The 26011-nt window shown below is 49.6% G+C and overlaps 1 protein-coding gene across 14 annotated transcripts in view; it reads left to right on the forward strand.

Annotated features, from left to right (window-relative positions):
* The window catches only part of PC (pyruvate carboxylase), a 235843-nt gene that overhangs the window by 88037 nt on the left and 121795 nt on the right, over window positions 1-26011 (forward strand). For all 14 annotated transcript variants that reach the window (XM_039547629.1, XM_039547632.1, XM_039547631.1 and 11 more), the window contains 6 exons: window positions 17177-17312; window positions 17803-17987; window positions 19119-19284; window positions 19774-19919; window positions 21079-21196; window positions 21518-21669. In XM_039547629.1, coding sequence (XP_039403563.1) covers window positions 17177-17312; window positions 17803-17987; window positions 19119-19284; window positions 19774-19919; window positions 21079-21196; window positions 21518-21669 — 903 coding nt within the window. The remainder of the gene's footprint in view (window positions 1-17176; window positions 17313-17802; window positions 17988-19118; window positions 19285-19773; window positions 19920-21078; window positions 21197-21517; window positions 21670-26011) is intronic.

A 26011-nucleotide genomic window follows, 5' to 3' on the forward strand; every position in this document is an offset into this window, starting at 1 on the left:
TTTTGATGGAAAATTGGGGTTTTGACCACAGAAAATTTCAGCTGTTTGTCAAAACCCACAATACCCTAAAAATGAAATAGTTGAATTTGGAAATGCTACTGTAGTGCCTCATGGGAGTTGTAGTTTAAATGCCTCATGACCCATTCTCCTCTATGGGCTGGACTGCCCAGCCAGACTACATCTCTTATGAGACACTACTGCTAGGGGCTCCGATGAGGCACCACCTCCCCACTCCAAGAGGGGAGATCATGGTACATTGTGGGAGATACAGTTCGACCAGTGAGCCTGGCAAACAGAAGAATGTGAGCATGAGGCATCCAAACTACAACTCCCATGAGGCACCGGTCTGTGGCAGCTCAGCAAGAGGGGAGACCATCATGGTAAATGTAGTCTGGTCAAGGATCCCATCCTGTATTGAAAGGGAGCCTGAGGCACCCGAAAAACAATTCCCATGAGGCACAAAACATCAAATCATTTTAGTTTTGATTGAAAATATCAAGGTTTTCCATGTTGAAACTTCTGGAAAATTATTGATATTCTGACATTTGTTTAGATTCAAAACAAAATTCCAAAGTGTCCATGAAAGGAAAAATCAGTTTTTCAGACAGTTCTGGTTAATGTGATTGATGCTATGGATGGGCCAGGAATTGTGCACATGTGGTCATTTTGGTAGCCGTAGCCACATTTCTACCTTCCATGATGACTCACTCATTTAATCTCATCCATCCATTAATTCTTGCCTCCTGTGTCAGTAGCTAGGCATTTCTTTGTAACATCTACAAAGCAGTCTGGGCTGTAGCATAAGCCAGTAGTTACTGTGTGTTCTGAGTCCAGTGGACATGACACTAAATTGGAAATCAGGACGCCTGTGTTCTATCCCAGGTTTCCCTGTGATCTTGGGCAAGTCCCTCCCTCGCTGTCTGCCTCAGTTTCCCCTCCCACCCTTTGTCTGCTTAGATCATTAGCTCTTTGAGACAGAGACTGTCATTCACCCTTTGTTTGTACAGTGCCTAACACAGCCAGACCTTGACCTGTTTGTATTGTAGGTGTTGTTGCAATTAGGGATGTAAAATGTTAACCAGTTAACTGATAAGCATCAATTTACTGGTAATGTATTCAGTAAAAGGTAACGGGGCTGAGGCTTGGGGCGGGCGCGGGGCTGGCAGTTGGGACCCCGTGTAAAACATTGGGCTTCTGCAGCACCCCTGCACCCCAAGTTCCCGTGCCTAGGTTGTGAACTTGTTAACGGTTAAACGTTTAAATGGTTACTTTTTTAAAACGCTGTTTACATCCCTAGCTGCAATATAATTGTGAATGAATAATAATCCTGCACTCTGCCTGCCTGCCTGCCTGCCCTGCCCCCGCACCATTCCGGGAAGCGGACAGAACCTGGGGAAGGAGGGGTGCAGGGGTGTGTGTTGATGTTGCTTCAGGCACCGCCCCCAGCAACTCCCATTGGCCTCAGTTCCCCGTTCCCAGCCAATGGGAGATGCTGGGGGCGGTGCCTGAAGCAACAGCAACACACACACCCCTGCGCCTCTCCTTCCTCATGTTCCAGCCACTTCCCAGAGCGGCGCGGGGGCAGGGCAGACAGACAGGGAGCCTGCCCTTACCCCAGTGTGTGCCGGGCCAGAGCCCGCCCCCTGAACTCCTCCTGCAGTCGACCCCCCCTGCCCTTAGCCCCTTGTCACACCCTGCCCTCCAAAACCCTGCCACATCCCTCCTGCACCCCAACCCCCTGCCCTGAGCCGCCTGCTGCATCCTGCACCCGCCCCCCTGCCCTGAGCCCCCTGCCGCACCACTCCTGCACCCCAATACCCTGCCCTGACCCCCATCGCACCCCTCACCCCTCCTGCACCCCACACCCCAACCCACTGCCCTGAGCTCCCTGCCGCACCCTCCTGCACCCTGACCCCCTGCCACACCCTTCAACCCTCCTGTACCCCACACCCTGACTCCCTTCCCTAAGCCCCCTGCTGCACCCCGACCCCCTGCCTTGACCCCCTGCTGTACCCCTCATCCCTCCTGTACTCCACACCCCAAGAGGTTGGAATGGGGGCAGGGAAGAGGCGGGGCAGGGGCGGGGCCTCATGGAAAGGGTGGAGTGGGGGCGGGGCCGAGGGCGGCAGAAGGGGGAGATGTCAGTAATGCGGCCCCCGGGCCAATGTACTAGTCCTCATGTGGCCCTTGTGGTCATTTGAGTTTGAGACCCCTGCATTAGCTCATCCAGTCTAGGAGTAACTGGGTGAAATTCAGGGGCCTCCTGTATAGTGCAGGCCCCTGAATTTCACCCAGTTACCCCTAGACTGAGCTGTAAAAGGGAGGCCTGACCCTTTAAGGGCCAGCAGGCCTTGGTCAGTTAGCCATTCCCTGCTACATCTATGCTGGGTGTGGGACTGAAAAGGAGACAGGGCCAGCAGTTAGGGTGTGGCTGAGGAGGAAAGCGGCTGGGCTGAACTGTAGCTGGAGCAGCTCCAGGGAGGTCGTCCTGGGGCTGGTGTTGCCGTAGAGAAACAGGGAGCTGAAGAGAAGTCTAGGAGGGGGACATGAGGTTCAAGCCCAGGGGGGGCAGAAGATGCTTCAGAAGTGTTTGGTTTTGTCTGAGTTCTCCTGAGAGACCCCTGGGGCAGCCCTGAGACCTGCGACTCCGAAGAGAAGTGTACGAGTCCAATGAGTTTTGTTCAGTGTGAAAAGAGTTTGCGGCTGGCCCAGATGGAGCCAGACAAGGAAGAGACCAGCTGGGAGTAGCCAGCTTAGGGCCTGACCAGTTAGAGCTGGATTTGGGTACCCCAGACGGGATGGACTTATATTAATACCATGGCTGGAGGGCCGAGTCAAATCACTGCTACAGCAGGAATAGGCCAAAGGCTGACTAAAGGGACACTGAGGCAGAGCGCTGTAATGCTAGATCTTATTGTGGGGGGCGCTCCAGGATGAGGGGCCTCACACGGAGCCCAGGGACTTTGGTTAAACCAAAGCATTTCAGTCCTTAGGAGACTAAACTGTTGTGAGGCCCCTGTGATGGCCGGGAGTCGCTGAGGGGAGCAGTGTTTGATAACTTGATAATAGGCTCTTCGGTGTCCCAGACAAAGGTCTGGCAAGATCCAATGGCTGGACGTTGTCACCAGCATAGGAGACAAATTCAGACTGGAAATAAGGAGCACATTTTAACCAGTGAGGGTAAGTAACCATGGGAACAGCTTCCCAAGGGCTGAGGTGGATTCTCCATCACTGACAATTTGTAAATCAGGGTTGGATGTTTTCCCGCTCAGGTTCAACCAGGAATTGTTTCAGGGCTGGCCTATAGCCTGTGTTAGGCAGGAGATCGGACTGGAGGGCCACAGCATTAGACTGTCTGAATCTGTCAGAACATTGTCACCCAGCAGCACCATGAGCTCAGCTTGGATACATGCTGGGTTGGACTCGTTTGGGCGTTGGGGGCGGGGCACGCAGGGTTCTTTACTAATGGAAAAAGGCATCACAAGGACCAGCGGTGTGGCTCTGTTCAGCCAGAGGGCGATGGGGGGATAATGGCCTGTGCTCTAATGAGATTGGTGCAGCTGAGCAGGCTGTGCAGTACGGCAGCTCGCATGAGGTAGAATTGCCAACCCTCCAGGATTGTCCTGGAGTCTCCAGGAATGAAAGAGTAACCTTTAATTAAAGATTATGTCCTGTGATGAAACCTCCAGGAATGCATCCAACCTAATTGGCAACCCTAGTATGAGACCATCTCCCTGGGGCTGCAGGTGACTTGCAAGAACAGCTGTTCAGAGATTCCTCCTCCTTCTTGCTCCGCCTTCGCTTCATTAGCTCTCTGGAAAAATGGCATATGGCAACCCGTGTGGCAGTGCACGTTGCTGCCTGGGCTGGTGTACATGCCAGCTCGCCCTGCAGGGAACGCATGGTACTCCCGCCCTGATGGGAAGGGAGTGGTGTCTAGTGGTTAGAGCAGGGGGGTGCTGGGAGTCAGGACTTCTGGGTTCTATTCTTGGCTCTGGGAGGCAGTGCGAGGTCTGATGGTTTCAGTAGGGGAGGGCTGGGAGTCAGAATTCCTGGTTTCTATCTCTGGCTCTGGGAAGGGGATTGGGTCAAGTGATTGCGGATGGAAGTCAGGACTCCGGGGTTCTATTCCGATGTATGGGAGGGGAGTGGTGTTGAGTGGTTAGAGCAGAAGGGGCCAAGACATCTGAGTTCTAGTCCCAGCTCAGACGCTGAGTTTCTGTTAATCACTCACTGTTTTTCCCTTTCCTTATCTGCACCATGGGGATCCCTGCTCTTTAGGTAAGCCCCTTCGTTTTCAGTTTAAACCGATTTTTTTACTGAAACTTTTTGTAAAACCCGAGAATTTATTATTCACTTTTATCTGATTTTAACCCTACTTATGTATCATTCAAATATATATAAAAAAAACTTGTTTTATTAGGAAAATACAATACATTGCGTGAGATCTTTGTATTACGATAATACATTGCTCTGCATGTATATGCAAAGCTGCCTGTTGAAGTAAGTCTATGTAGAAGTCTAGAAGATACAATAAACAAATGTAAAGTTATTCGAATGGTTATTCCAATGTAAAGCTTTATTTGGGGATTAGAGATCTATTATTTTCTTAAACTCCGAGGTGGCCTTGTGTTTTGAGTTCTGTTTTAGTCCTGCAGCAAACCACGCTGATGAACGGAATTTAAAGTATTAATCTATTGAATGCTTTTTCCCCGTCTTTCCGTCCACCAAAATAAAGCCCGATATTTACCCAGAAAAATTATTAATAGTTTTTTGCACTGGTTTTTTACCTATCTTTGTTGTTGTGGTAATAAACACTGATAAATTCCCAGGAAAAATTAAATAAAATAAAAACTGAAAATGTAGGGCCCTATCCTTAGGGTACAATTTCCAAAGGGACCTGAGGGAGTTTCATATCCAATTCCTGTTGACTATTGATGGGAGTTAGGCTCTTATTTCCTTGGCCCCTTTTGAAAACCGCACCCCCCCCACCCCCCAGCAATGAAATAGAGCCCTCCTGGGAGTCATACGTGTTTATACAGCTCCTAGTGCAATGGGACCCTGATCTGAATCGAGGCCCTGGATCACTAGTGCAATTCAGAAAATAATTCAGTGGGACAGTTTTCCATCAAAAATTGCAGTTTTGTTGAAAGGTCTGACAAGATCGAATGGCTGGAAGTTGAAGCTAGTCAAATTCAGACGGGAAGTAAAGCGCAAATTTGTACCAGTGAGGGGAATTAACCAGTGAAACAACTTCCCAAGGGCTGTGGTGGATTCTCCATCGTTGGCAATTTTTAAATTGAGATGGAATGTTTTTCTCACAGATCTGCTCTGGTTCAGCCAGGAATTAATTCAGGGCCGTCCTATAGTCTGTGTTATACAGGAGGTCAGGGGAGATTATCACATCTGAATACATCAGAGGGCTTAACCCAAGGGAGGGAGATGAGCTATTGAAGCTAATGGACAATGTTGGCACAAGGACAAATGGGAACAAACTGGCCAGGAATGAACTGAGGTTGGCAATGAGAAGAAGGTTTCCAACTAAAGCTGGACAAATAACTGATTTTTTTTTGTTAACTGGCAGCTCTGAAAAATAAAATAAAATAAAATAAAAAAAACAGTTAGTTCAGGTCAAACTGAACCTGAAAACCTCAGCTGTTGATAAAGTCCATTTTGGGTTGAACAAAAAAATGCTGTAACTCTGCCACCGGATCTGGGCTGAATGCGGTGAGACGTAACAAACTCCATCTGCTTGGGTTTTGAAAAGATGGAGGAGTGATTTGTTTACAGTCTAAGGACCTTCTAGGGGAGAAAATCCCAGGTACCAACAGGCTCTTTAACTTAGTGGAGAAAGGCAGAGCAAGATCCTGTGGCTGAAAGTTAAAGCCAGACGCTGTCAGATAAGAAACAAGGCTCCAAGTTTTTTTTAACAACATTGACAATTAACCATTTGAACAAATGCCCAAGGGAGGTGATGGAGTCTCCATTTCTTGATGTCATCAAATCCAGACTGGATGGATGCCTTTTTGGAAGATGTTTTAGGCCTTGTCTACACTGGCACTTTACAGCGCTGAAACTTTCTCGCTCAGGGGGGTGAAAAAACACCCCTCTTAGCGCTGCAAGTTTTAGCGCTGCAAAGTGGCGGTGTAGACAGTGCACAGCGCTGGTAGCTACGCCCCTTTTGGAGGTGAGTTTTTCACAGCACTGGGAGAGCTCTCTCCCACCACTGGTGCCACGGCTACACAGCCACATCAAAGCGCTGCTTGGTAGTGAAGATATAGCCGTAGTGAAACACAAGTGATTGGGAAAATACAGGGGGAACTAGATAGAATTCCTTGCTCTGTGCTATACAGGAGGTCAGACTAGGTGATCTAACCATCACTTCTGGCCTTAAACTCTATGAATTTATTAATAAAATAGATCCCAGCTTTGGTGAATAATTGCTAAATATTACAATGCTCTTACTTGCCACCCCAAAATTATCCATCTGTTGGCTGAATCTCTGCCCTGTTGATTTCCTATGTATACTTAGTGGCTTATCTGATTTCATTTTCCCAGTGTCTCTGGTTTGCACACACAAACAAGTGATCTGTTTACTATACAACAGAGTCATCTATGGGGCAAACTTTGATCCCCATAGTAGAACCTCAGCTTCCGTCATTCTATTTCGCATCTACCCCCATGTGTTAAGTTAATACATAGGCAAAGGAGGCTACTGTTTAACTGGCCAGGCTGACGATGTTTGGAAATGTTCTGTCTTCTCTGGCCAAGTAGGGCAAAGGCTATTGCTGAGCTATGGGATTTCACCCAGCTCTTCCCCTTTCACAAAATCAGTGACCGTCACAATTTTTCCCAGGGAAAATTTGTTTTTGCTCAAAAAACAACCTTTCCCCCCCCGCTCCAAAAATGAAAATAATGACCAATCTTAGCATTTTTCCGTTTCTTGGGAAAATTTCCCAGCCATTTTTTCCCATCTCCACAGTGAAAGCTTATTGCCACTTTATGTTTAACAAAAATGCAGGGGCTTGGGGAGAAAACATGGGATTCTGTAATAAAAACCATATTGGGGAATATTTAGCGAAAGGCAGGAAATGAGTCTGTTTCAAACCGGAAACAGCTTCAAAAGGTGTCACAAAGCATAGTCCCCTTTCTCAACTACTTCGGCAGAGAAGCAGGAGATTGTAAAGTCCTAATAGAACATGGAAGGTTACTTGGCTGCATGATGTTTGTTTTGTGTTTTTGCGTATCTTGCTATTATTTGTATTACAGTATCATCTAGAGACCCCAGCTGAGATTGGGGCCCCGTTGTGCTGGGTGCTGCACAAACCCTCAATAACACCAATGGTTCATAATTCAGGAATCAGCCTTCAACAACTCATGGTGGGGCTGAACATCGTGCAATTCTCATATAACAAAAGGAGGGCTCTTTTGATTTGCCTTCTGGCTTTTGAACCTTTTGGGTTAATGGTTTCCAGCTTTTTTCTAGAACTCTAAGGGCTAGAAAATTGGTTGGGTTTTGTTTTTGTTTTTTATGTGACAGCTGTGATTTTCCCAGAAGCACCGACTCCGGGAGCTGAGACTTTATAAGACAAACTCTTTATATTTTGAGACTTATAATAGAATCCCACGTGTTTGCAGCACCCTGTGATTTTTCTCTCTGTGGAAGCAGTCTTTATTTGGCACTGGGGTGGCTGCTGCTGGAATTCTGCATCCAGTTCTGGTGTCCACGATTCAAGAAAGATGTTGATGATCTGGACAGGGGTCAAAGAAAAGCCATGAGAATGATTAAAGGTTTGGAAAACGTGTGTGAGAGACTCCAGGAGTTCAATCTACTCGTTTCAACAAAGAGAAGGTTAAGGGGTGACTTAAGTCTATAAATACCTACAGGGAACAAACATTTGATAATGGGCTGTTCAGTCTAGCAGCTAAAGGTCTAGCAAGAGCCAAAGGGTGGAAGTTGAAGCTAGACAAATTCAGACTACAAATGAGGCACACGTTTTTAACAAGGAGGGTAATTAACCACTGGAATCATTTAACAAGGGCTGTGGTCGAATCTCCGTCACTGGGAATTTTTAAATCAAGATGGGATGTTTTTTCTAAAAGATCTGCTCTCGTTCAAACTCTAAGTGCAGGGAATTTCAGAGAAGTCCAATGGCTTGTGTTATATGGGTGGTCAGAACAGATGATCAGAGAATCTGAATGTGTAGTAGAAGGTTGAGATCAGTCCTAGTCTTCCCACAGTGATCACCACGACCTGCAACCAAGTATGAACGCTACAAACCGCCTTGGAATTGACCACAGTTTTAGTTACCGAAAATCTGCTAATGCCATCGGTAGAGACAATATTTTAACCTTTCTGGGCTGGGAACTGGATGCATAAATGTTTAAGGCCAGAAGGGCCAATTAGATCCTCTGTTCTCACCTCCAGTATAGCGCAGGCCAGAGAATGTCACCCATTTACCTCTGCATTGAGCCCACTAACTTGTGCCAGACTAGAGCATCTTCCAGAAAGGCTTCCAGTCTGGGTGTGAAGCCAGAGGGAGAATCCACCACTGCCCTTGGGAGTTTGTCCCAATGGTTAATCTCCTGCAGCGTTAAAAATGTGTGTCTTGTTTCTAATGTGAATACGTCTGGCTTTAACTTCCAACCATTGGTTCTTCTTGGTCTGCCTCTCTCCACTAGATTAAAGAGCCCTTTAGTACCCAGGATTTTCTTCCCCTGAAGGTCCGTATACACTGTAATCAAGTCACCTCTTGATCTTTTGGAGAAGCTAACCAGCTGGCGCTCCTTCAGCCTCTCACTGTAAGGCTTTGTTTTTTAGGCCTCAAATCATAGGGATGGGGCATCCTCAACCCACCTTGCTGGCTCAGCTGGAGCCAAACGTCTGGCTGAATCTGTACAACCCTACTTTGCTTTGCATTTGGTGCAGGATGGCTAATGTACAGTAATGAAGTTTCTCATTGCAATGCAGAGCTGTGCTTCTTAATAGACCCCCCCCCCACCCTGTGCCATAAAACTGCCACTTAGGCATGTGCAATTGGGCATTCGACGATACAAGCTTGGCAGCCTCTTCCCCCTCCCCCGCAAAGCCGTATTTTTGGAAACCAACAACGGTGCATTAGCCAAACCCAGCTGATTGAAGCTAGATCCACTGTGCCCTTAGAGCAACTGCTCTGCTTGCCTATGTGTAGCTGGTTTGAGAAGGAATGAGCAAAGCCGAGGATGCATAAATATCCATGGAAGGCAGCTTTCGGTCACACAGGGAGCTGCCTGCCTCCTGACGGGCATCCAGTGGCTGAGGGGTGCTTGAGGGGGTGTTCTGAAGCTTGCAGGATGGGTGACCTATCTTATCGCCTGCCTACTGCTGTTGCACTGGCTCTGCTAACATTTGCCGATTGTTTTCTAGATCCTCATTTCTCTGGTGAACTGTCTCAGTTCGGGAGCTTTAGGGGAATCGCAGCCACTTTGAATGGTCCCTGTTTGCTCATCTGTAAAGACGACTTTGGTATTTCAGGGATGGAGAGGAATTTAGCTACCACTTTGGTCCATTATCTGGGCTGGGGTCTCTGGTTGAAGGCCCCAAATGACTGGCATTAAGAAATGGATCATTGCAGAACCCCTGTGTACAGAGAGTTTTCTCCTCTTGGCACAGTGATATTGACAGCTGATGCTGTGGCTCCACTGGACACGTACGTGGCTACCTGGAATGGAAAGGTAGTGCTCATCCAATGGGCAGTAATGGCACTGAATCCATCCATTGAGGCATGGGCTTTTTCACACTGTCCTTATACCCTTCTGTCATCATGGAAGTGTTTAGTGGCCCTGACTGAGAACAGCGGCCCCATCACTGTGACCGGTGCTGCACAGACCCCAGACAAGATCAGGGGGGCCTACGTTGGGCTGGGCACTGCATAGACCCCGACTGAGATAGGGCCCTTCATTGTGCCAGGCACTGCTCAGACACACAGTGAGAGGCAGCCCTGAAGAGCTCACATTCTAAATAGACAAAGGGTGGGAGGGGAAACAGATGCCCAGAGAGGGGAAGGTCCATAGATGCCCAGGGTCAGTGGTGCAGCTGGGAATAGAACTCCAGTGTAGTGATGGCCAGTGCAGTGCCCTGTCCACTTGTCCTGCTCTGAAGAGCTTACAGTCGACACATGCACAGTAAAAAAGAGTGAGAGGGGAAACAGCTGATCCGTGCTGAGCCTCTGAGGTGAGGGATGAATGGCTGATGCCATTTGGGAGCAGGGATTCCAGGCTTTCAAATGAGCTAAATGATTGGTTTCTGCCCCTAGTGGTGGCTGATGTAATCACAGAAGAGATGCAGCATGGGAGAAGCAAGATGGCAGGTGGAAGGACATGATTTGAGGGTGAGGTTATCCAAACAGGAAGGGCTGGAAAGGAATGCATCTCTCACTACTGCATTCTCAGCAGTGAGGCCAGGATAAGTTTCAATCCCTGGTGCCCATATTTTTCTGAGCTCCAATGAGGTTAAAAGTAGAGGATGTAAAACAACAGGTTGTTTGTTTGTTTTTTTGGTTAGCGATTCCAAAAAATCAAGAACATTGTGTGAGGTCGAACTGAGCACAACATTATCTGGAATTTTTGGCGAATCGAAAAGTTGAAAAGAAAATCATTTTGGGTTGAACAAAATGTTTTATTTCAAGCTTTTAAAAAACATTAAAGGAAATTTCAAAGCGAAAAGTTGTTTTGAATCAAAAGGTCAAAATGTCCCAATTTGAACAAGTAAATTTCAGTCTCTGCTGCACACGTCTATGCCCGAGCCATGTGAAAAGCCTGCCTGAATCGGGCTAATCTCTTGTAACATGCGTGTTCTTCATCACGTTCTGGCCACAGCAATTTGTGCCCTGTCTCCCATGCTTAAAAGAGCCAAGAGTAGCAACGTTTCACATGCTTTAAAAGGGCTTCTGGCAAATTCAGTCTGACAAGTGCAAACCCATTAGAGTCTCATGTCTAGCTCTTTATTGCAGTCGCTAGCACATGTAAATAGAAGCCAACTTTCAGGGATCTCGTGACCCAGGTGCCAGAGTTGGTGAGCCTGCTGAATGGATGACGGAAGCAGGCTGCCTTGGAACAAATTCCATGTTGCTTCATGGCTAAATCCCTGTTCCTTAAGAGGCTAAGTCAGAGGCAATGAGGTCTGGTGGATAAAGGCACTGGGTTTGGAGCCAGGACTCTTAGGTGCTAGTCCCTGCTGTGGCAGAGGAGTGGGATCTAGTGGTTGGAGCAGGGAAGGATTAGGACTGTTCTGAGCTCCGACCTTGGGCAAGTCTCTGTTTCTCCACCCAGCTTTTGTCTATGTATATTGTAAGCTCTTTGAGGCAGGGACTGCCTCTGGTGTCTGTGCAGCACCTGGCCCAGTGGAGGCCCTGATCTCGGCCAGGGGTCTGTGCAGCACCCGGAGCCCCTCATTGCAGTCTGTGCAGTGCCAGGCTTAATGGGCTTCCCCAGTCTTGGTCAGGGTCCAGGCAATATCCAACCTAACTAGAGAGTGACTTGGGTGATAAGAAATAGCCAGCATGGATTTGTCAAGAACAGATCATGCCAAGCCAGCCTAAGTTCCTTCTTTCATGGGGTTTACTGGTCTAGTGGTGGGGGGAGAGCAGTAGATGTCGTATGTTTTGATTTTAGTGAGGCTTTTGGCACAGTCCCACATTACCAGGGGCAGCTGCAGGCACCAGCGCAGCAAGTGCGTGCCTGGGGCGGCAAGCCGCGAGGGGCGGCCTGCCAGTTGCCGTGAGGTGGCAGTCAGGCTGTCTTGGGCGGCTTACCTGCGGGAGGTCCACCGGTCCTGCGGTTTCGGCGGCTATTCGGCAGCGGGTACGCTGAAGGCGCGGGACCAGTGGACCTCCCGCAGGCATGCTGCCAAAAGCCACCTAACTGCTGTGCTTGCGGCGGCAAAATACATTGAGCCGCTCCTGCACATTACAGTCACATAAGCAAACTAGGGAACTGTGGCTAGACACAGTTACTATGAAGTGGGTGCACAGCTGGTCGAAAGACCGTACTCTCAGAGTAGTTATCAATGGGTCCCTGTCAAACTCGGAGGAGATATCTAGTGGGGTCCCTCTGGGATCATTCCTGGGTCTGGTTCTAATCAACATTTTCATTAGTACCTTGGATAATGGAGTGGAGACTATGCTTATAAAATTTGCAGATGACACCAAGCTGGGAGGGATTGCAAGCACTTTGGAGGACATGATTAGAATTCAAAACAAATTGGAGAACTGGTCTGAAATCAACAGGATGAAATTCAATAAAGATGAGTGCAAAGCACTGCACTTAGGAAGGAAAAATCAAATGCCCACCTACAAAATGGGGAATAACTGGCTAAGCAGCAATACTGCAGCAAAGGATCTGGGGGGTGATAGTGGATCACAGATTGAATATAAGTCAACAATGTGACGCTGTTGTGAAAAAGGCAAATCTCATTCTGGGGTGTATTAACAGGAGTGTCGTACGTAAGACCTGGAAGGTAATTGTCCCTCACTGCTCAGCCCTGGGGAGACCTCAGCTGGAGCACCGTGTCCAGTTCTGAGCTCCACACTTCAAGAAAGATGTGGGTAAATTCGAGAGAAACTAGAGGACAGCACTAAAAATGAAAAAGGTTTAGAAGACAACCTGACCTGTGAGGAAAGGTTACAAACTCTGGGCATATATATTGTCTTGAGTAAAGAGACTGAGGGGAGGCTTGATAGTCTTCAGATATGTTAAGGGCTGGCACAAAGAGGTTGATGATCAATTGTTCTCCATGTCCACTGAATGCTGGACAAGAAGTCATGGGCTTAATCTGCAGCAAGGGAGATTGAGGGCAGATATTAGGAAAAACTTTCTGACTCTTAAGGGCAGTTAAGCTCTGGAACATGCTTGCAAGGGAGTTGTATAATCCCCATCACTGGAGATTTTAAAGAAAAGCTGGACAAACACCTGCCAAGGAGGGTCGAGGTTTAGCTGGTCCTGCCTCAGTGCAGGGGGCTGGATTTGATGACTTCTCGAGCCCTACACTGCTATGATTCGGTGAGGTCAGTGGCTGAGCCGTGAATAGAACCCAGGCATCCTGACTCCCAGTTCTGAGTGTTATTCACAACCGTGCCTGTGTTTTGTGGGGCTTTTTAGTTGCAATTCTCTCTTTAAATCCCTACCCGACATCCATTTCTCTTCCTGACATTCTCTTACACTGGGCAAGGCTTTATAAAAAGCGTTGGATCTGTGCAGAAAAACCAAAGTAGGAAAGCAGATCTAAGGGAGACAGAATTGTACGCTGTGTTGCTCCTGGCATGCCTAAAGCCTGGAGCGGCGAAAATCTCGTTAAGAGAGATTTGGAGGCGTTTGCAATCACTTTCTACCCTCCTGACTCCCAAAGAAGCCAGAGGAAACCAGTGCTGGGCTTTTCTTTTTATCTGTGTTTTGTACTTAATTAGAGAAGAGAAGGCGCTTTTTGCTAGTTTGCCTCCAGGAGATTAGGCGATTTGCTAACAAATTATTTCCATCACCGTTGGCTCCACGATGAAGCTGTTTCCTGGCCCACTGTGTGGCTTGTTGGAATGCTACCGGATGCGGGAAAGCAGGGACTCTGAAATGGACTGTGAATCATGGTGGTTACAATACTACTGCCAGCTCCGGCGATATTTCAGAGATTGTTAGGCCACAAGGGACTACTGTGATCAGCTAGTCAGACTTCCTACCTAACAACCCATAGGCCGGCCCTGAATTAATTCCCATTTCATCTAGAGTGGAGTTTTTAGAAAAACATCACAAACTGATTTTAAAATGGCCAACGATGGAGAATCCACCACATCCCCTGGTAAATTGTTCTAATGGTTAATTCCCCTCACTGAATTAAAAAAAAAAAAAAGGCACCTTATTAGTCCTTGTTCAAATTTGTCCAGCTTCAAATTCCAGCCACTGGATCTTGTTAGACCTTTGCTATCAAATATCTGTTTCTCCTGTAGGTACTTATAGACGGTGATCAAGCCAACCCGTAACCTTCTTGGTGTGGTTTCTTAAATCCTGGAGGCATGTGAGCCTGTCAGTTTTTTCATTTCAAAACAATTTCTGTCCACTCAGTTTAGGGAGAGAAATTGAAAATGGAACCCCTGAAGGCTAGATAAAAAGAACTGGATATTTATTCTTTTAAAACAATCTCATGCTTTTTAAGCTGGTCTCAAGATTTTGAGGGGCCTGACTCATGATTAGGGCTCCACCAAATTCACAGTCCATTTTGGTCAATTTCACAGTCTAAGGATTTTAAAAATAGTAAATTTCATGATTTCATCTATTTAAATCGGAAATTTCATGGTGTTGTAATTGAAGGGGTCCTGCCCCAAAAAGGAGTTGTGGGGGAGTCGCAAGGTTATTGTGTGTGGTGAGGGTTGTGGTACTGGTACCCTTACTTCTGTGCTGGTGCTGGTGGTGGCGCTGCTTTCAGAGCTGGGCAGCTGGAGAGTGGCAGCTGCTGGCCGGGAGCCAAGCTCTGAAGGCAGAGCCGTTGCCAGCAGCAGCGCAGAAGTAAGGATGGCAGGTATGGTATTGCCACCCTTACTTCTGCTCTGCTGCCTGCAGAGCTGGGCCCTCAGTCAGCAGCCGCCACTGTCAGGGGCGGCTCTACGAATTCCACCGCCCCAAGCAGGGCGGCACGCTGCGCCGCTCGCGCTGCCGGGCGCCGGTCCCGCGCCTTCGCGGGACCTCCCGCAGACGTGCCGCTGGTTCCGCGCCTACGGTGGAGCTTCCGCAGTCATGCCTGCGGGAGGTCCACACGAGCCACAGGACCAGCGCACCCGCCGCAGTCATGCCTGCGGGAGGTCCACACGAGCCACAGGACCAGCGCACCCGCCGCAGTCATGCCTGCGGGAGGTCCACACGAGCCACAGGACCAGCCGTTGGAGCTCCCGCAGGCATGACTGCGGAAGGTCCACCCGACCTGCCTGCCGCCCTCCTGTTAAAATGCCGCCCCACGCACGCGCTTGGCGCGCTGGGGTCTGGAGCCGGCCCTGGCCACTGTCCAGCTGCCCAGCTCTGAAGGCAACACAGAAATAAGGGTGGCAATACCGTGACCCCCTTAAAATAACCTTGTGACCTCCCCTCCCCCGCAACTCCCTTTTGGGTCGTGACCCCCCCAATTTGACAAACGCTGGTCTCCCCCCGTGAAATCCGTGTAGGGTAAAAGCACCCAAGAGACAAGATTTCACAAGGGAGACCAGCTTTCACGGTCCGTGTTTTTCATGGCCGTGAATTTGGTAGGGCCCTACTCATGATTTTTGAATGTCTGGGTTTGCAATGCTGGGACACGTGCTGGCTGTAAGCTCCGGGCATGATGCGGGGGCTCACGCAGTCACTCCCTGTGCCTGGTAAAGTCTGCAGTGGGCGCAAAGCTCGGCAGTGGGGGGAAGAGCAATGGCGAAGGGGTCAGTTGCACAAAGGGAGCTCAGTCGCTGGGAACCTAGGCTCATTTGAACAAGGTGGGCTCGAATACAGCCTGAGGCAAGGGCGTTCCTCCAGGCACAGGGCTCCAGAAAGGACTCGGTTCTGTAAACCAAATGAGCATGAGCTCCTGCTGCAATGCCAGGGCTGAGATCTCACATGATCCTGGCGCGGCTCACCAGCCGGGGGTCGAGCAGGAGAGGGAAGTGGCCTCACCTCTGTATGCGTCATCTGTGACTGTGATACTGCGTCCAGCTCTGGGGTGCGCACTTCGAACCACTGCAGTGAAAGAGGCACAGGAACAATCCAAGGGCAGGAAAACCTGCCTCCTGAGGAGAGGCTCATAACAATGCACCACTTTGCCCTACGTGTTGCTGCAGAGAAGTGGGGATCAGTGCCTATCCCCTTGGGTCACAGAGGGACAGCACCTAGCCAGTCCCTGCAGCCAGTTCCCACACCCTGAGCCAGATCGAAGCCGGTGCCCCCTATTTCCCAGTCCCCATCCCTCTGAGCCAGCCAGTCCTCTGAGCCTGGGGCTGTATCAGAGATGGCACCACAGAGGGGAAAGACCCCATATTCCATTCCCCACCCTCCATAGCCCGCCAGTCCCCTGCCATGGACCCAGGTTGGAGCTGGTGCCCTCTCAAGGGGAAAGGCCCCATATCCCATTCCCCTCCACTCCATTCTCTCTCACACACCCAAACCCTGACGATATTATCCAGACCAAGATGCCACTTTGCCTTTGCTGTGTTAGCAGCTCCATTGTTCCGCTTGTCTCATTTCCAAGGACCCGACTGGGGGGAGAAGCCAGCCCGGAGCCTGATGACACCTGAAAGCTAATTTTGGGCCTGTGCGTCGGAGGCGCTATTGATTCTTGGCTGTAAAAATAAATCTGCTGCTAAACGCCTGGTGGTTTTTTTACCACTTCCCTGTTTAACCGCCAGGCGCGTGCTAGCTGCAGACAGGTTCCTCGGGCTGTGCACAAAGAGCCCTTTGCAGCTAGTCAAGCTGAGAACGAAAGGGCTGGGTGCATTGCTGCCCTCCATTTCCCCCATGCTCCCTGGGTGCCACCCAACCAGCTGCTTCTATTTCAGGCACTCCCTGCAACTGCTCCCACCTGCTGAGGGCTCGTGTGGCCCCCCCACCCCCACCATTCTCCCTCCTCTCCTACCAGGGGCCACTCTTCTCCCAGCACTACAGGGGTCCCGATCTCAGTCAGGGTCTGCGCAGCACCCAGCACAAGGGAGCCCTTGATCTGTGAATTTGTGCCGCTGACGGGGTCCCGGACTTGGTTGGGGTTGTGCAGCGCCTGGCACAGTGGAGGCCCTGATTTCGGTTGGTTCCTATATGCGTGGCTGGAACACACACAATAATCAAGATGAAATAGCAGGAGGGTCGCTCTGAATTCAGACCCATTCATCCTAGGGCAGAATTCACATCCATTCACCTCTAAGGCACTAGTCCCAGTGAGATCTTCTCCTCGGCTGCAAATAGCCCGTTTGCCTCTGGTTAGGTGGGGATCTGGCTGCAGGAGGCCCCGGTTGGGCAGGCATCTGGCTGCAGGGAGCCCTTTCTCTGGTGTATTCATACCCAATCGCTGAAGCAGGGGGTTCTTCTCTTAGCCCTGCCCCCGCTGCCCCTGGCGTCCGGGAGCCTTTGCAGAGAGGTACCTGTTCTCTGCACGTGCTGCCCTTTGCATCACCCTGACCTGCCCCCCCCGTGTGTGTCTCCCCAGATGCTGCAGCTGTGTTTCATGAGAGGGGGCCTCGGGTTCCTGGGCGCCAAGCGCCTCTGCCTGATTCATGCCGCCTTCCAGAGCACCCAGCGGGTGGAGTACAAGCCCATCAAGAAAGTCATGGTGGCCAACAGAGGTAAGAGATGCACCCTGCCCCCATTGCTGCCACCCCTCCCAGCAGTGGATCCCAGCAACTCCTCTGTGGCCCTGCTGCTGTGCTAACACCCCATCCTGCCCCATGACCATGACCCCCCACTACAGGGGCAGAGGGTGTCCCCTTCCAGAGAACCAAGGCTGGAAGCAGGCCCCTTTCCATACTGATCCCAGCAGCCTTGGGTCAGGGAGCTGAGCCCCTCCTGCCCGACACCGAGTCTCCTTAGGGTGAGGTTGGTATGGTCCCCCAGCGCAGTGGGGGTGGGAGCAAACACGCCATTGAGATGCCGTGGGTCAGCCTCCCACTGGGAGTGATCAGCTGAGGCATCGTTGACGTGCCAGTCGCACTTGGGGCAGCTCCCCACTCACAGTGTGATTGGCTCAGGCTCTCTGCAGACTCAGGCAGCCGGTTACACTCCTTTGCCTCTATGCACAAACCCCTGTGGGTCACTCTTTGGTGTGTGTGTTTGCAGGGGAAATTGCCATCCGGGTGTTCCGAGCCTGCACCGAGCTGGGGATCCGGACGGTGGCCGTCTATTCCGAGCAGGACACAGGGCACATGCACAGACAGAAGGCGGATGAGGCTTATCTCATTGGGAAGGGATTGCCCCCAGTCCAGGCGTATTTGCACATTCCTGACATCATCAAAGTAGCCAAGGTATGAGAGGAACATGGGGGGGGGAGGTTACAATTAATAATTAATATTAAGTGTAATAATGAACAATCATTAGGGCTGTCACACAATTAAAAATTCATTGCAATTAATGGGGAGATTAAAAAAGGTCATGATTAATTGTACTTTTAATTGCACAGTTAAACAGTAATAGACTCTCAATTGAAATTTATTATAAATATGTTTGGATGTTTTTCTACATTTTCAAATATATTGATTTCAGTTACAACACAGAATACAAAGTGTACAGTGCTCACTTTACATTATTAGTTTGGATTACAAATATTTGCACTGTAAAAAAGATAAACAGAAGAAATAGATTTCAGTTCACCTCGTACAAGTACAGTAGTGCAATCTCGATGGTGCAAGTGCGACTGACGGATGTAGAATTTTTTTACATATATGTGTAATTATGATATAACACAATTGTTATATTGTTGTATGTTGATTAATTACTAATAATTAATATAAACAATGTAAAACTTTAAAGCCTACAAGTCCACTCCGTCCTACTTCTGTTCAGCCAGTCGCTAAGACAAATAGTTTGTTTAGATTTACGAGACATAATGCTGTGTGCTTCTTATTTACGATGTCACCTGAAAGTGAGAACAGGCGTTCGCGTGGCACTGCTGTAATATAAAGTGAGCACTGTACACTTTGTATTCTGTGTTGTAGTTGAAATCAATATATTTGAAAATGTAGAAAACTATCTAAAAATATTTATAATAAATTTCAATTGGTGTTTTGTTATTAACAGTGTGATTAAAACTGTGATTAATTGTGACTATTTTTATGTAGTTAATTTGTTTTGCGTTAATCGCTTGAGCTAACTGCTATTGACAGCCCTAATTATGATTAATAATTACAAATTAGATTGGATTGGGGGTTTGGCTGGGAGTTCTGTTCCTGACTCTGGGAAGGGAATGGGGACTGGTAGGTTACAGCGAAAGGAACTGGATGCCAGGACTCCTAGGTTCTGTTCCTGCCTCTGACATTCAACTGGCCTGTCTCCATGCCTCAGTTTCCCTAATCTGCTGGGCACTTGAAGGGCTGTGGGTTTTAAAGAGCCAACGCACCATTTTTCTAATGCCTCTCCCCCTGTGTCTGTGTCCCTAGGAGAATGAAGTGGATGCTGTGCACCCCGGCTATGGCTTCCTTTCTGAGCGCTCGGACTTCGCCCAGGCTTGCTGTGATGCTGGAGTACGCTTCATCGGCCCCAGCCCAGAGGTGGTACGCAAGATGGGTGACAAGGTGGAAGCCCGCGCCATCGCCATTGCTGCAGGTAGGGGGCGCTCTCCCCTTGCAGCCAGTGCTGGCCCCAGTGTGGTGCTAGGGGCTGCTGTGCTGTAGGGCATGGGGTGGGAGGAGCAGTATGGGCTGCATTTCCTTGCAGGCAGTGCTGACCCCTGAGTGGCACTAGGGGGCGCTGTGTTGCTGGAGGTGCTGCATCTCACATGGCTCTGCTCATGACTCACTGTGTAGGCTGGAGCAAGCCACTCTCATTAAGTTTATTACAGTCGTGCCTAGAGTCCCCGACTGAGATCGGGACCCCGGTCGTGGTGGGCACTGCGTAGACCTCACCTGAAAGCAGGGCCCCTGTTGTACCAGGTGGTGTACAGCCATACAGCGAGAGGCAGTCCCTGCCCTGAAAAGCTCACGTTCCAATTAGACAAAGGGTGGAAGAGGAAACTGAGGCACTGAGTGGGGATGGGATTTGCTCAAGGTCAGTGGCGGAGCTGGGAATGACGTGCCTGTATTTGTTCTCTCCTAGGGGTCCCTGTGGTGCCGGGCACTGACTCCCCAATATCATCTCTCAATGAGGCCCATGAGTTCTCCAACAAGTATGGCTTCCCTATCATCTTCAAAGCTGCGTATGGCGGAGGCGGACGGGGCATGAGGGTCGTGCGCAGCTATGAGGTACTATTGATTCCAGAGCAAAGACACACCTGCCCTTAATACCCTTCTGGCTTCCTGGCCTCAGCTTCTGGGGCTGAGTGTGTCGGTGGCATCTGCAGCTTCTGTTCCTGTGGCTGGTGCAAGCGCAGCTACTCTGATTGGCTGGCGCGTTGATGGCGCGAGAGCCTTCTCCTATGCATCCCATGTGAAATCCTCCCAGCCACAGTGCTGGCTTCCTATGTCTCGGTGCCAAACCACTGGGCTCTAGAGCTGTCTCCCATGTATCATCTGCCATCTCTGCACCCCCTTGCCAGAGGACAGCTACATCTCTTTAATTTCCCCTCCTAGAGGTCAGCTGGGTGGTGAAAACAGACGCGGTAACTTAGTGCAGTTTCAAGATAAACCCTTTATTGGGAATGGAAACTATATACAGAAATATGATAAAATCTTCCTGCTACGCTCAGGCTGTAGTCTGTGCCAGGCCTGCGCTGGGTTGCTTTGTCTCTGCTCCCAGCCTGAAGCGAGCCCCAGGAAACCCCGAGGCTGCATGAAGAGTGTACAGGAAATGTGACATCTCTACACTGCCTGGAGGACTCACTCTATAGCACAGTAGAGAGAGAGGTACCCTAATTTTACCCTTTGCTCCACAGTGAATGGTAGCAGGGACTGAAGTAGGGTGACCAGATGTCTCAATTTTATAGGGACAGTCCTGATATTTGGGGCTTTTTCTTGTATAGGCTCCTATTACCCCCCCCCCCCGTCCCAATTTTTCACACTTGCTGTCTGGTCACCCTAGACTGAAGGGACCTTACGTTACCTTTATATTGGGAGCGTGGGTGCTGGAGCGTCAGTCTTGGTTCTGATGTGGAGCTTGGGCAGGTCTCTTTTCTTTTTGGTGCCTCTATTTCCCCTCCCACCTTGTGTCTTTTTAGGGCAGGGACTGTCTCTGTGAAACACAAGGGACAATGGGAACCTCAATCTTATAATTTGCCAAAGATCACCAGTAAGTCAGTGGGAAAACTGGGAATAGAACCCAGACTCCTACCAGCAGCCCAGCCTTCCAGACCACAGTCATCTCCCAGAGCTGAGAACAGAACCCAGGAGTCCTGAGACCTAGTCAAATACTCTATTCACTAGGCCACACTGCTGACTCAATCTCTCACCTATCTGCCCCCTACAGGAGCTGGAGGAGAATTACACCCGGGCATTCTCAGAGGCGCTGGCTGCTTTTGGGAACGGGGCTCTCTTTGTGGAGAAGTTCATCGAGAAGCCAAGACACATTGAGGTCCAGATTCTGGGTGAGCCCTAATATCCCTTTGCCTGCCCAACCCAGCCCAGGATGAATTGGCTGACTCAGGGGGTGCAGGGAATGGGACGCAGGGTCTTTCCCCTCTAGGTGGCACCAGCTCTGATCCAGCCCCAGGGCGAGGGGACTGGCTGGCTCACAGGGGCAGGGAATGGAACGCAGGGCCTTTCCCCTCTAGGGGGCGCTGGCTCTGATCCAGCCCCATGGCTGAGGCGCACTGGCTGGGTGTTGCCTGCCTGGAGGCTCTTCTACACGTGACCCAGGGTCCCCAGTCCCTGGCAGGGGATCAGCATTGACTTTCCCTTCTCTGCAGGGGACAAGTATGGGAATGTGGTGCACCTTTACGAGCGGGACTGCTCCATCCAGAGGCGGCACCAAAAGGTCGTGGAGATTGCCCCGGCGGCTCACCTCGACTCCCAGCTCCGTACCAAACTCACTAACGATGCCGTCAGGCTGGCCAAGCAGGTACGAGCCACCCTGGAGAGCCTGGGGCTGGGAGAGCAGGGGATTGCAGGTTGGGATAGAGGGGTATTGGCAGAGCTGTGTGTGTGCAGAGCACGAGGCTGTGGATTGGGACCAGGGGAAGGGTGATTCTGGCTTAATTGTTTATTAGGAGCCTTTGCAGTGCTAGAAGCTGGAAATGGGAGACAGGGGATGATCACTTGATGATTCCCTGTTCTGTTCATTCCCTCTGGGGCACCTGGCATTGGCCTCTGTCAGAAGACAGGACACTGGGCTAGATGGACCTTTGGTCTGACCCAGTTTGGCTGTTCTTATGCTAACTTTCTGGTATCATCTGTTTCATCACTGAGCCTTTTTGAAGTACAAAATTGTTTCCTTTCCATCTCAAAACATTAGCTTTCTTTGGGAGGGCGTGTAATCCAGTGACTAGGACATTGGGCTGGGAGCCAACACTTCTGGGTTCAACTCTGGGAGGGGAGTGGGGCATGGGGGTTAGAGCAGAAGTGGATGGGCATCAGGGCTTTTCCCCTCTTTGTGCCTCAGTTTCCCCTCAAAGTCACTGTCAGAGCTGAGGATAGTCCTGATTCCCCACCCCCTTGCTCTGACCACTAGACCCCACTCTGCTCCCAGAACCAGTGATAGAACCTAGGAGTCCTGACGTCTAGGCCTTCCCTCTGCGTTAACCCACTAGACACCACTCAGCCGGGAATAGAACCCAGGAGTCTGCAAAGCCACCTCGTTATCCACCTGCAGAGCCCTCCTCAAAACTCTCCTTTGCTGTGATGCCTACAAAAAACGTGCCAGTGGTTAGGCTGTTCGTGTGCTGAGCCCGCTGCCCATCGCGCTGCCCAGGACTGTCTCACTGTTCACTTGTACTTGCCCATCTGGTTCCATCCGTCTCTTGTCTCTTGCCTTCTCCTCAGGCTGGAAGCCCCTGGGGGGCAGAAACCCTCTTTTTTGTTCTGTGCATTTAGCACGCTGGGGTCTTGGTTCATGACTAGGGCTGCTAGGCGCTACTGCAATTCAAATGGCAAATGACAAGAGCCCTGACCCCCAGCTCAGTACCCTTGTCCATTAGTCTCGAACCGGCCCGTGCTGACAGCTCTCTGAATTCGGGAGCCCACGTTGTGGGGTGGGGCCCATCTGTCCATCTCTGTCACCCACGTTCGGTAGCCGAGTTCTTTGCCGATGCACTGGAGATGGAGCAGCTGAATCCGATGGGCGTTAAAAATGATGGATCTTGACAGAGCCAGGGCCTGCTGGCGTTCATTCCCAGAGCTCTTGATCTCGGTCGTGGGGACTTGATGGCTCAACTTGCCAGCCTGATTGCATCCTGCATGGCTATGGTGTGTGGCTGGGAATCCTCTTCATTATTAGGTGTATCACGGTAGCGTCTAGAGGACCTGACTGAGATCAGGACCCCATTGTGCCAGGCACTGCACAGACCCCGACTGGGATAGGGGTCACCATTGTGCTGAGTGCTGCACAGACACTGGCTGATATTGGGGGGCCCTTACTGCCAGGCACTGAGCAGACACAGAGTGACAGCTCCTGCCCCAAAGAGCTCGCAATCTAAATAGTAAAATAAGGAGGGGAAACTGAGGCAGTGAGCCGGGAAGGGACTAACCCAGTGTCAAGGGTCTCCACGTGCTACCGTAATACATATAATAACACTACAGCTCTGATTTCCTCCTGCAGGAGGTGATGGTGGAATGTACAAACTTAAATCCACTGGCTCTGCTGTATGGGAACACACCTCTTGAATCCCTGTCCGCTGAGAACCCCACTGGGATGCTCCTAGGCTCTGCAGTTTAGTAAAGCATCACTGCAGCTCTGAGCCAGGCTAACTGCAGCGGGGAACTGGGGTAATGGAATCTGTCAGCTGCCCCCAGCAGAGCAGTGAGCTCTGAGTGTGTGTGCGCCTGTGTGAGATGTTGCCCCCTGCTGGAGATAATGAGGCTGGTGTGAGTGTGTGTAGTTTGGATTTCCCTTTGTGTGCATGTACCAATGTATGTGTGTGTGCACGTATGTGCACAGTTTGGACTTCCCAGTGGGTGTGTGCTAAATGTGAACCTTATCCAAGCATCAGGACTCCTGGGTTCTATTCCCAGCTGTAGGAGGGGAGTGAGGTCTAATGGGTTAGAGTAGAAGGAGCTAAGAGTCAGGACTCCAGGGTTCTCTCCTTAGCTCTGGGAGGGGAATGGAGTCTAGTAGTTAGAGCAATGGGGGGCAGGGAACCCAGACCCCCAGGTTTTATTCCTGGATCAGAAGGGAAGTAGAGCCTAGGGGTTAAAGCAGGGGGCAGATTTCAGCAGCTGGATAGGGTGTGTTGAGGTCGAGGGTGCCTTGTGTCAAAGAGGAGACAGGAGCAGGTTGAGGCTTCATCTTCATGGTGGTGAATCATATTCAGATTTCTGCAAGGGTGGGGTCTTTGTCCCAACAAGCAGCATGAGATGGGGCAGGGGCATCTTGCAGATTCTGTCCTGGCAGTCGTAATGGGTGGCATCCAGACTGCAGCAAGGGAAACTGGGAGTTAAGATCTGTCCCATCCAGAGCAGTGGGGTTGGAGTTAACACCCCTTGGGATGCCCAGAACCGCTTCCTCCTTCTCAGGGTGTTCAGCTCAGGCTCCCTGCAGACTCAGGCAGGTGTCATCACACAAGAGATAAAAGATCAGGATGAAATTTGGAATCACATGTTTTCAGCACAAAATGTCCTTTTTGTCCAAAATGAACATTTTGTAAAGTCACAGATTCCAAGGCCATCAGGGAACATTGTGATCATAGTCTGACCTGTAGAGAACACAGGCCAGAGACCTTCCCCAAAAGAATTCCTAGAGCAGATCTTTTTTTTTTTTTTTTTTTTTTTGTGTGGAAAAACATCCAATCTTGATTAAAAAAAATGGTCAGTGATGGAAAATCCACCCCAGCCCTTGATAAGTTTTCCTAATTAATAATGACTCTTAAAAATTGACACTTTATTCCAGTCTAAATTTGTCTAGCTTCAACTTCCAACCTTTGGGTTGTGTTAGACCTTCGGCTGTAGGCTGAGGAACCCATTATCTAATCTCTGTTCCCCATGGAGGTACTTACAGGCTGGGGTCAAGTCATCCCTCAAGCGTCTCTTTGTTAGCTAAATAGCTTGAGTTCTTTGAGTCTCTCACTGTGAGGTGTGTTCTCTAATCCTTTAATCATTCTCATGGCTCTTCTCTGAGCCCTCTCCGATTTATCCACATCCTTCTGGAGTTGTGGATACCCAAACTAGACCCAGGATTCCAGCAGACTTTGCACCAGTGCCAAATACAGAGGCAAAACAACCTTTCTAATCCTGCTCACGATTGCCCTGCTTATGCATCCAAGGATCTCATTAACTCCTATGGCCACAGCGTCGCACTGGGAGATCATGTTCAGCTGATTCTCCACCACAACCCCCAAATCTTTTGTGGAGTCGCTGCTTCCCAGGATAGAGTCCCCCATCCTGTACGTATGGCCTACATTCTTTGTTCGTAGATGTGTACATTGACATTTAGCCATATTAAAACGCATGTTGTTTGCTTGTGCCTGGCGTACCAAGTGATCCAGATCACTCTGTATCGGTGACCTGCGTTCTTTCTTATTTACCACTCCCCCCATTTTTGTGTCATCTGCAAACTTGATCTGTGATGATTTTGTTTTCTCCCAGGTTATCAATAAAAATGGTAAATAGCGTAGGGCCAAGAACCGATCCCCGTGGGACTCCACTAGGAACACTCCTGTTCGATGACGGTTCCCTGTTTACAATTACATTTTGAGGCCAATCAGTTAGTCAGCTATTAATCCATTTAATGTGGGCCATGTTCCTGTGATATCTTCCTTGGTTTTTAATCACAATGTTGTATGGTACCAAGTCATATGCCTTACAGAAGTCTAAGTATATTACATCAACCTTCTTACCTTTATTAAGGAAACTTGTAAATTTCATCAGAAAAAGATATCATTCGTTTGACAAGATCTGTCTTTGATAAACCCCTGTTGATTGACATTAGTTACAGCTCTGTCCTTTAATTCTTTATTAATCGAGTCTTGTATCAGCTGCTCCATTATCATGCCCGGGATCGATGTCAGACTGACAGGCCTATAATTACCTGGGTCATCCCATTTACCCTTTTTATATATTGGCACAACATTAGCTTTCTTCCAGCCTTCTGGAACTTCCCCACTGTTCCAAGACTTATTGAAAATCAACATTAATGGTGCAGTGAGCACCTGAGGCAGTTTCTGTTGAAATCTTCTGGCGTTTTGTCAAAAAGCTAGAAAGGGAAAAGTGTTATGGCCTGGAGCAGGACCCGTGACACTAGGCTCTGTACA

The sequence above is a fragment of the Mauremys reevesii genome, linkage group 7 (genome assembly GCF_016161935.1).
Source record: "Mauremys reevesii isolate NIE-2019 linkage group 7, ASM1616193v1, whole genome shotgun sequence".
NCBI classification, from domain to species: domain Eukaryota; kingdom Metazoa; phylum Chordata; order Testudines; family Geoemydidae; genus Mauremys; species Mauremys reevesii.